Source organism: Petromyzon marinus, chromosome 22 (genome assembly GCF_048934315.1).
Source record: "Petromyzon marinus isolate PM22_M1 ecotype Great Lakes invasive population chromosome 22, UKy_Petmar_22M1.pri1.0, whole genome shotgun sequence".
NCBI classification, from domain to species: domain Eukaryota; kingdom Metazoa; phylum Chordata; class Hyperoartia; order Petromyzontiformes; family Petromyzontidae; genus Petromyzon; species Petromyzon marinus.
In genome coordinates this window covers 14705407-14716900 of record NC_133688.1, presented here as the reverse complement: position 1 = coordinate 14716900, position 11494 = coordinate 14705407, and the positions used below count along the sequence as shown (strand labels likewise).

The 11494-nt window shown below is 42.8% G+C and overlaps 1 protein-coding gene across 1 annotated transcript in view; it reads right to left on the bottom strand.

Annotated features, from left to right (window-relative positions):
• Nucleotides 1-727: 727 nt before the first annotated feature.
• Nucleotides 728-11494, bottom strand: part of LOC116944961 (chloride intracellular channel protein 5-like) — a 29323-nt gene continuing 18556 nt past the window's right edge. The window contains exons 4-6 of the mRNA XM_032958958.2: nt 3753-3868; nt 3379-3545; nt 728-1034 (exon numbers count right to left, since the gene is read on the bottom strand). Of these exons, the coding sequence (XP_032814849.1) occupies nt 876-1034; nt 3379-3545; nt 3753-3868 (442 nt within the window). The 3' untranslated portion in view covers nt 728-875. The remainder of the gene's footprint in view (nt 1035-3378; nt 3546-3752; nt 3869-11494) is intronic.

Genomic DNA, 11494 nt, shown 5'->3' with positions numbered 1-11494 from the left:
CCAACTACTGAATTACAATCAAATAATTAGATGTACAAAATCAATGATGTCACATGAACATTTATAATGTATTTATTTATTAGTGCTAGAACTAATAATGCAGTCATTCCGAATGCACATTACACAAGCTCAGATTCTCCTTATGACCATTAACGTATTTGTGTAAAAAGATGCATTAAAACTAATCTTGTAAGCACGATATATATCTATATAATTTATATGTGTAGGAGATATAACATATGTACAGGTGATTAATGTTAAAGCTTATATTAAAAGAGAACGTTTGAAAGTCATTTTTCAGGAAAAATACTGTTTGCGATCTTTAAGGTCTGCTTCGATTCCCACAGCTACAGCCGGTGCTAAGCAAGAGACAACACAGACCATCATCTTCAGCAACGGGCATTAGCGGGGGGGGGGGGGGGGGATACCAAATTTAACTCTGCTGAACCCTCCAAGCCGCTGACATAGAAAGGGATGCAAGTTTGCCTTTACTATCCACGGCTTGCGAGAAGCACTCGCCCCAGATGGGACACTAGCGCTGGGCGCGGTTGCCACCACTTGCATGTCATGGGCAGCAGAAGAATGTATCACAATACCGGACGATGTGAGAACTCCAATATGACGTGTAAATGCATTGTCTTCGGTGGTGTAGTAGTAGTAGTAGTATTGTTATTATAATTTTTACACAACTTACAAAAAAGCAGGGACTTTTCATATTCCGGGAAGACTTCCCTAAGACGGTGCACCTCAAAATAGAGGACGATGCTGGGAATGCCAGGACTGGTGTCAATCCCAAGTGCTTTGAAGGCTGTGCGGCAGTGGAGGGGGGGGGTGAGGGCGGTGTTGGGGTTTAGCCTCTGGACAGGGCCCTCGCCTCACTTCCTTCGGCACACCTCAGCGTAAGCGAGCTCAATCTCGCGGTCCGCCGGGCAGGTGCGCATGAACTCGTCCTGGGCGTACGCGTTCTTCAGGTAGTGCCAGATGCCCATCAGCTGCTCCGGAATGTCAAAGCCTCTGTAGCGCTTGCACACCACCTGCGAAGAGTGGCGCGTGGCATTGTTGGGCGTGAAGGAAATTGTACTTGCCCAGTCGTTAACTGAACGGCTGCATGAGACTTGGTGCCTTCTGGCAAGTTTTTTTTTGTTTCTGAAAGAAAACATTAACTGTTCGGAAAATGAGTGTCTTGTCATTCTGGTTATCTTGATCGTAAAAGTGCAGGCATGAAATTACTGGAGGAGGTGGGAGCACCCACATGTTACCCCATCACACGTGACGTTTATACTGCTGGGTTGACAGAGGTGTGAGTTTTAAGAAACTTGCCCATTGTTTCAACTGCTGCGCCAGGAAACTTAACCGGTGACCTCTAGATTACATGTTCAGTGTGCTAACCATGACACCAAGGCTTCATTCGTAATATAGTCAAGCAACCATTTCTGTTAGGTTATACATTGTTTTATATTCTTACATCACGTTTAGTAAAATTTTACAGGTTTTTTTACATATCAACTGGATTTTGGAATATATTCTGGTATATTTAAGAAGCTGCTATAATGCAGTTTATTGCGTTTTGCAAAATCACTTAGGACTGGTCACCAAATATTGATCTGAATTATTGAGTGCATTATTGATAGGTCTGGGTGAGTGGTGAAGTCAGGGAATCCATGAAATGTAGACTCTCTAAACCAAATATAACCAGAACCTTGTATACTTATATATTATTTTCAATGTTACCACAAAACATTTTATGAATTGCATCTGAAAGCCCTCCCAATCTTTTTTTTACAGGAAACCACGAATATTATTCAATAGTAATCTGTAATGGGACATTCTCCTGATTTCTATCTCAGTTCACGTCACACTCCACGGGAGACAAATTAGTTGCTTCAGTAATAATAGGATTGTACATTTGTAGTGACGTATATTGGAGGTCCCGAGAGCCAATCGGGGCTGTCTGTTTGAATGGAACCCGTCGGTGCTACGTCTCTTCGATCCTCGGTCCTTGGTCTTCGATCTTTACGCTCGGCATCGTGGGTCAGACAATGTGTTACTGACTGACCCGGTTATGTAGTTACCCCGTTGTGGTCTAGTTAACCAGTGTACGTTTATGTAGTTACCCTGTTGGGGTGTGAGAACAAACGTGTTGCCTCCAAGTTCAAGTGTGTGCCTCCGTGGGACCCACTACACATTTGTAAGTGATGAGCAACTTAATGCTTAACCATCCTCCTGGCCATAATTGTCAGCAGGCAAAATCCAAACATTGTGGAATTTGGATGTTTCTATTTATAAGCACTCAATTGTACTTATGTAAAACTTTCAGCTTCCTATCCCTTCTTGAACGTCATTCTAATTCACATTTAGGCAGTCAATCACGGTTGTCTAGATATACAAGACATGTATATCAATCGTGAAAATTATTTTGTATATTAGTGTCTGATATTCATTTGCTTTCTTTTTGTTCTCACTGTTACAAACTAGGTGGTGCTGTGCTAAGCCATGCATTGTTTAGTGAAAGAGCTCAGAGCTGGAGTTCAGCCATATTCATTGGTGATGGGAATGAGACCAGCAACGCATTACAATTGAGAACCCTGCTTATTCACAGGCGTTTACCTGGATACAAACTCAGGATCTCAGCGGCTCCGGCTCAGTGCTCTGACATCTGAGATGCCACGCTACCTCCTGCCCGACTCAATCAGAGGTCCCTGGCTCAGGTGTGACTTTCGTCAGCATCTGTTTGTTTAGTCATAGCCTTCGTCTGCACCTTCGTTATTTAGTCATTCTCTTTAGTCGACTAAAGCAGTCAAGAATGTAGTTCACCGTCAGTTATTAGAGGTTGGTGTGAGAGCCACGAAAGTTCCCCTCCCCCAACTACAACGAGCAGGTCGTCCAATCAGTGAACTCAGTAAATCTATTTGATATTCATTTACAAATACAATTTTTTGTAATCTTCCTCGTTGCACTGGAGTCTCTCATGTAGTTGATAAATTATCTTCGTCTGTACCTTCATTCAGCCTCGTAAATGTTTGTCTCGTCACAGCGAAGTAACGCTTTGGTCTATGGTGGGCAGTCATCTACAAAGGATGGTTCAGATGTCTTGTGACACCCAATTAATTGACTCCTAACATTTTTATTTCTTTTAAATTGCTTCCATTGCATGACACACCCATTGGTATGCATGCAAAAATATTACGTTTTAGAGAATTAAATAGGGGGGGGGGATCACAAGACATCTGGCCCAGGCTGTACAATAGCCGTCAAATCTTGATGCTTACCATCCGCTCAACAGTCAACGTCGGCTAAACAAAAAAAATGGAATAATTATCGCCGTACATTTCCGTCGCTGGTTTCGTTAGCAAAGCGAACACCGCCCGGGCGGCTCACCTTGACGATGTGGAGTTTGGGCAGGAGGTCGCAGTCGGCGAGCGTCAGCTGGTTCCCGTCCAGGAACTTCCGCTCAGTCACATCGCTGCTGTTTTCCTCGTATGGCAGCGGCTCCTTCAAGTAATCGTCGAGCCGCTTCAGCGCCTTCAGGAGGTTCTTCATCAGGTCTGCGCAGAAAGCGTTTCCGTATCGGGGGACATTCGTGTTGAGTTGTGGTGCGGTATCAATAATTCGGCGATGAATGCGCCAACAAACAAACAAACAAAAAACACACATTCTGTTTTCTCGAGTAAGACAAGTGTAGACTGGTATATACAAATAAAAAAAAAACTCCATGAATGTTTAAGAAGTGAAGCTGAGCCTTGGGCACTCACAGTTGTCGGAGCCGTTGTCCGTGGCGCTGGAGTTTTTGATGTACGCCGAGAACCTGGAGAACACATCAGCCCCTGCCTTGTAGGACGACTGATATTTGACGCCCAGGCTTGGGTACCTGTAGAGTGAACGACGCATTGCATTAGATTGGTGTGAATGCTACAAAAATAAGACACTCAAATTCCGTGGCCTAATAAAGGCTTTCATTAGAGGCGTAAAGATCCTTTGGTGTATTGATTAATGTCAATTCTCAAGGCTCACAATATACCGCATCGAATCACACTTGAGTAATCGGCATTTTTCAACGTATGATAACTACACGTGGATGATATGCGAATCTCTTACATTTAGGCAAATGGAGAGAACAAAATTGTATAAATGAGACCAAGGAGAAACAATAAAAATATTATGGTAAATAAGAGATACAAAAAGGTGTCTGTCCTCGCATGGAATTGTTGCCCTTAATCTGAACATTACATTGAACTGCCGGGTAGGGAACCATTACACCCCTGGTATTCATTACGAATATATCTTACCTTTGAATAATTTAGACATTTGAAAAAAACAAATGAACCACAATATTTTTTTAAAAATCCCCTTGGGTCTTGTACTCAAACAATACAACTACTCTATATCATGCACGGAATAAAAATTACACCATGGGAATTGCTACCATATTGTAAGTCCCTTTTATAAATGTTTGATGCCACGTGTAATGCGTTTTTCCAGCCATTTGTGCCCCTTGCGTGCCATAAACATAACGCACAAATGCGCTATTTGGCGGCTTGTTTAATAAATAATAAACTGCATAGCGAGATGTGATTAATGGATGAGCGCATTTCATATGGTGTACAGTGTTGCATTTTCAATTATAAGATGCCAAGGGCAGCATTTTAACCCTTAGAGGCAGTAATCCCGACGAGGACACTGAGCGGCTGATTCAGGACCTTGTGAACAATTGCATTTTCACTCTGCGGAGCTTTTAGTCAAGACGGATTATCTGTGTCATCTCCACGGGGCATTACAACTGCGAAGTCCCGTGCGCTGCCAACACGTTTGCCCTGTTTAGTCTTTTTTTCATGGATATAAAAGACATTATCCTGCTCTCCCCTAAACTAAAAGCTGTTTGTTTTTTTTACATGTTTTTTGTTGCTGTTGCTGTGCTGGTAAGCAAAACAAAAAGATGTATAATATAGAATTCTACATTCATTGTTAAAACTAATGGCATCACAAAAACACATCGTTTTGTTTTGCCATGGCAGTAGTTTTGCAAAATGAGTATACAGTGCTTCATGTAATTGCCAATCATAATATATTAATCACGTACAAATGCCACATTACTGCTGCAGTATTCAGAAATATATCTGTTATAACTACATCTTGCATTCGCTGAAAACATTCCCATTTAGAATGTTGCAAATAATATATGTGATAGCAGCAAGTACGCAATTAGCTAAGTGACCAATTTGGAGCAAGCACGTGCAGCATTTGGTCTGACAGGAGCGCGCCCGCTAATGCACATCCGTGTAAGATGAATCGTTACATTCCCTCTTATTTGTCCTTTGTTGTCACAAAGCCATTGTGCATGGCTTTGTGACATCGTCAAAAGCTGATCCATCTAATGCCTATTGTGTGGCTGCTGTATCATCTGCTAGACTGGGTGGGTGGGGGGCATTATAAAGGATAATGCAGAGGATACTGTCCCCGGATTTTGAAACCCATGGCTATCAAAGTATTGCCTTAAAGGTAAATGTAGAGAATGGAAATGACAATAATTCATCCGTCCATTGCTAGAATGTACCGCACCATGAGAGAGAGGGTGGCACGATACTGCCCTTACTGTATTTGTGGCGCAACTTGTTGTGTCATCGTCTTCAACGTTATTCACGAATAAATGTTTTAGGTTTTTATATGAAAAAAAAATATTGTGCCCAGCCTAGAAACAGGGGCGTATTCTTGAAAACAGCCCAATACTCATTATCCATTATAAAATCCTGGCATTCCGTTTGGCCGTCAACTGAATTAAAAGAGCTTTCAGAAGGCCTGCATCAAAAAAAGTTATAGAAAGTGGGTAGAAAATTTATCCAACAGGTTTCCAAAAATTGTCGACCCCCCCAAATTAGTTTTTACCTCCCCGCAAAAAAGAAATTTCTTGTGTGGGCATATATGCATATTAGCCGACGGGCGAGGCGCGATGCGCCCAAATTCTAATGCATTAAAATTGACCGCACGCATAAAAAATGACCTTTCGGTAAAGAATACAGGATAATACATTACTGTCCTGTAGCTGCCTATCTTCACTTGAATAAAAAATGAGATTAAATAAACCGATAGCAATATGCATTGCATGTTATGCTACACACGAAGACAAAGATCCCCCGTATATCATTTAAAATGTAAATGTTGTTGCTTGGCTCTCCAACACACCGGTGTGCTGTACTAGTGACGAATTGGCACGTTCTGTTTACGTGACGACCCTTACTAGTTGGTTGTGTCGGGTGGTGGTGGGATTTAACAACACATTTATATATATACGTGATCTAACCCAAACAAAAAACCTATATTATGGATTTAAAAGGCTGTTGGGGCAAGTGCTGTTCGCGAGCATCTATGCAGGCCGGGACGGCACACAATGGGGAGGGTACCACCCCCAGCCGTCTCCCCCCCCCCCCCCCCCCCCCCCCGTGTTAACGTTGAACTCACTGCACCACAGACTCACTATGAGGCTGAGTCCACGTAGGGGGAGGCCCAGGAGCGGTTCAAATATTCTCCACCGTACATTGGTCGTAAGTGGGAATTGAACTTGGGGAAATTCGGGTCCATAGCGCAGTGTGCTAAGCACTACACTCCTCATACATGCAGCTCTCAGACATGCAATGTGTGCATATATATAGTTTTATCCACCCCTTTATTGTAACAAATGCAACTTTGTATGTTTAAATTGTGCATTTTTCACTCTTAGTTTGATCTCGATGTAGTTGGAGTGCTTGCTATTTGATCATCTAAGGATATTCAAATTCTCTCCCCTCTTACCACACTCTAGGCTGCTTCACATGCCCTCCTCACCACCGACCAAGGCCGTTTGTTGAATCCCCGAGTCAGCCTTCACTCTGTGGGACGTTGCTTATTCTCATCTGGTACCTCCAGGTCTGGAACTTCCTCCTGCTGACCATCTGCACTGCTGCCTTTCTGCCCGTGTTTCTAAGTCCAGCCTCAAGACCATAACTTTCTCTTATTCCCACGACTCTTTCGTCACACAAAAGTAGAGTGAAGTTACTTGACCATCGGTTAACTGTGTTTTAGTTTAATTTTTAAGTAAAATGTAACCAGATTTTCTGATTATAATGTGGCTTTGAAATCTACACACGATTTTATTGGCCCAACACATGGCCTTTACTTAGTTTTGTCTTATATTATAGCTCATATGGACTGTGCTTCAACCTTGTCTGTGGCCCAATCACCCCCTAGAATCTGCCCGATCTCATCAGAGCCAAGCAAGGGTTTGTGCACCTTCAGTATTTGTGTGGATGACCACTGGCGTTAGGCAAGTTTTGTTGGCATGGGGCTGTGGGGTGGCCAGGGGGTGGTAGGTGTTGAGTTGCCCTACCCCCCGCCTTGTATGGGATCTCTAAGCAGAATTTTGTGGCTTATTCCTCACGAAATCAAAACACTCATTCGTCGTATTCGACAAACATTCCAATGCAGGATGACTCTCGTGAAAGGCAGTCTTGAGTCTCACGGAGGCTTTGCCAGATAAACAATTGTCATTATGAAAATAACTGTTTTATTTTTCCGAAACTAACCTCATAGCATAAATCGTAGCTCGTTAGAGGTTACTTTCTAACCCACGTTCCCCTAAAACGAGTCACCCCTGAATTTAAGAACCACTCCCACTTGCTGCTTGTTGACTTCTTGAAATAAAACGAAGTGCAACGTTTGATCCTTGACCTTTATATATTGCACCCCCTTTCAGAATCAGAGGTCAAGTAAGTTGAAACATGCAGCACACGTGATGCGAGAGTTCTATTGTGATCACATCAGTGGCAGTGACAAAACATATGCACGCATTATTTGTCATAATAATGACGCATTGTAAATTGTGGTTTTACATGGCACCACGAGATGAGTTTTTGTTGTCGTTGCCGTGCTGCCGAGACGTGAAAACTACAAAGTATTGCGCGCACTTGGCGTCAGCTGTGCGACTGTCGGGCATCAGAGTGTGACTCAAGAACGCTTTGAAGAGCTCTAGTGAGCCACACCCAGAGTGACAGCCTCTGTTACCAGGGCCAACAGTTCAGTTGAGCCCACGAACCAAGGGGGATTGGTCAGTACCACCTGGCGTGGCAATTGTTTCTCATACCCACCATCAGCAGTATCCACCCAATGTGGGCAGAGAGTGTGTCATATATATGCCACCTACTTTATGGACACACTTCCTATATATTTTCATATTCCATGGATGTTTAATGTAAAATTAGTTTTTTTTTTATTTCCCCTAAACATTATGCTCTACATATTAAATAAAAAATTGTACTGCAATACCGATAAAAACTATAAACTATTTTTTATTTTACCAGGTAAGGGTCTTTTAAGTAGCAACCTGGCCAAAAAATGATAGCTCAATTAAGTGGCTTATCATGGACATTTATAGCAGCCGAATACTCTTCTGAAACAACATATTTCTCACGAAAAGCTACCACAGTGGTCTTGCAATCGAACAAACACGTGATCGAGAGATACCATTTTTCCAGAAAATAATCCTTAGCATGTGCCATCGTTGGTGGTACCAATAGTTCCATTCTTGGGCAAATGGTTTTGAAGCGCCAAAGTGAGAAGTGCGTGTGGGGCGGGGTCAGTTGTGCAACCGGACGCTTGGACACTATCTCAGGGCTGCGGTGAGGGCCTACCCGGTGCCGGCGAGCCATCTGCCTATCTTCACCCTAAGCGCCAACTTCTCCTGTAGCTCTTGCTCATGTATGGGTAAAGGTGCAGCCCTGAAATTGCTCGCTCACGGCACTGCTGGCCAAAGGGCCTTCACTAGAGGGAGTTCTGAAGCGCCCCTTTTATTTTGTCTCCTTCTCTGTACTAAGCGCAGGACCACTGTTTAACGCGCAGTACGTTTTCGTGACCAATATTATTCGGTAGAGGTTTTTTTTTTTTGGGGGGGGGGGGTTAGATCACGTCAATATAAATGTCTCGTTCAACCCACCACTCGACACGGCAAATTGGTAAGGTTTGTCACGTAACAGAACACGCCAATTAGTTACGAGTTCGGCACACTAGTGTGTTGGAGAGTAAACCCACAAAACATCGGTGTGAACAGATCTACTGCTCACAAGGCTTATTATATATGATGGAAACTAAGAGACGCCAGTGGTGTGGTTAATACGATTTATATTTTTAGCCTCGTTTTTTCAGTTTCACAGGCCCATTAACTTAACTTTGCTGTATAAATTTGAATATGAATTGCACACAGAGTAAATCATTGTTATCACCATAATTTGCATACAAATGTCAAAGGCAAAATTAATAAAAACATGTGACTTTACCGAAAGACCCAAAGAGTAGATTGAACCTATTTTTAATAAAAGAATCAATTCGTCATCAAGGGCCAAGTGGTTCATTAATGTAAAGTGTGCGGCATGCCCACTGACACTAACTTAAGTGTTGATATTACCAAAGTGGAATAAGCTGTTGTTCAGCACTGCATATAGTGTTCATTTCCCGTAAATATCAAGAGGCGTTTTAGTCATTAGTCATCCATTCACATTATTTCACGAGGAAATAATAGTAATTTTCAAACCTGTTACTAATCTACTGCTGGATAAAGGGCTCCCTCCACATGCCGTATCAGTAACGGGGTTATATTATCATACTTCCCTCGGCTGACCAGTGCGGATTGGTCAAGTGGGATCCCCAAACCGCTTTAGACATCGCTCGCCACTGATGTTAGCAGTGGCTGCGAATGAAACTCGGCACGCCGGGTTCAAAGTGCAGCAACGCGGATTGCTGCGCGAACAAACGAAAATGACAAAACTACGATACTTGAATATCTGTATGTACAGTATATGAATCTCTGTATGTATTTGAGGCTCTGCAGTGGAGTTAATTGTCAGGCCAATGTCCCCACACCGGTCGTACTGGATTCCAATGAAGTGAACGTCGCCATCAAAAGTGCTGCCCAAGGTAATTGGCCAATCGGGAGCCGTCTTAGCCACCTGGCACTGACATTCAACAGCCGCGATGTTCCGAGTCCACAAGGTTTGATCCAAAGCTTATCCACCACAATAGGACACTTATGTATAGTATTATTACAATATATATATATTTTTTACATTATTCAGCATTTCTTCTCATTATATCCACAACTTTTTAGTCACCAAATAACTTGTGATATTACATGTAGATACTGTATAATTAGGAAATAGTGTTGCTTCTTGATGATGATTTATTATGACTTAATAACTCGTGATTGCTTTCTTACTTACATGGCCCATGATGGTGACATGTTAACTACCTCTCCTGGTTTGCAGGAGGTCGTGGGCTCGTTCCCGACCCTGATGCCTGCTGTATATTTGGATTTTTCACCGGGTCCTCCGGTTTTTCCCTCCACATTTCGAAATAATGCGATAAGCCACTTCATTGAGCGTTCATTTATGGCCAGGTCGCTACTGAAAAAGAGCCGTATAGCTCAGAAGGGCTTTCATTGGTAATATAAAAAGAGTTAATCGTAGTAAGAAACTCTGTAGCCTATGGGATGGGCAGGGGATGGGCAGGGGCTGGGCAAAGCTGGGCAGGGCCACATTGTTTCACTCTTAGTTTATTTCAGCGTTGATTTACGTCAGAGAAGGGCACGTTGCTTTATCGATGATAGCTGGTTACTCACAGGGTTCAGAATAACCACGTTTTAAAATGTCGGAGTGGCCTTAGTGATGGAAGGGTGTGGTGGCCTGCGGATTAAGTAGGTGGCATATTGTGTCTAAATTTGGAACATGTACCGGATACGTCCAATGAATATAGTCACTGGCCTCTCAGGAATGAGTAATAAAGTACAAGTTGGTATTTTTTTTTCTAAACGATCCCTGGCTGTGATGGAGGGAAATAGATGAGGAGAGAATAGAAAAGGAAGGGGAAAAATAAAAATAATCCATAGAAGCTGATAGAAAGGTTACACCTCATCAACAGTGGTATCCAGACAGCCTCCACGGCTGAAAAATACATTTTACTTATCAAGTAGGGAAATTTGGCAAAAATCAGAGATCCTGTTAGACTCCACTTAAGTATTAGCAGACACCATGATTAATTTCACCGTTCACTTTGAAGATAATTGTGATGTCTTCAACGTGGAGCGGAACGTCAGTTAACATGTCATGAAAGTATTTAACAGACCTTCAGGGAACCAGATGCAATTGCCCTTGCAAACAGCACAGTGTTTTTGTTGGGGTACTTTTTCAATGACAGGGCACACTTTTTTGAGTCCATTTTCTCCTCCTTGCATAGCCTACAACAACCAGGGCTATAATTGTCCCCGTAATAGAAGGGAGGTGTGGGGGGGGGGGGAAACTCACGTGAAATGACAAGCCCTGTGTGAGACTTAAAAGGAGCCTTCTGCCGTACATCCCTCTTTCCCTGGATGCAATTAAGATACTGAGCTTGGGGGCTTCTTCCACGGCAATTTAACCATCACTGTCCTCTACTCCTGTTTGATCGTGAAGTTCATCCTCTGTCTGGTTTATTATCCTTG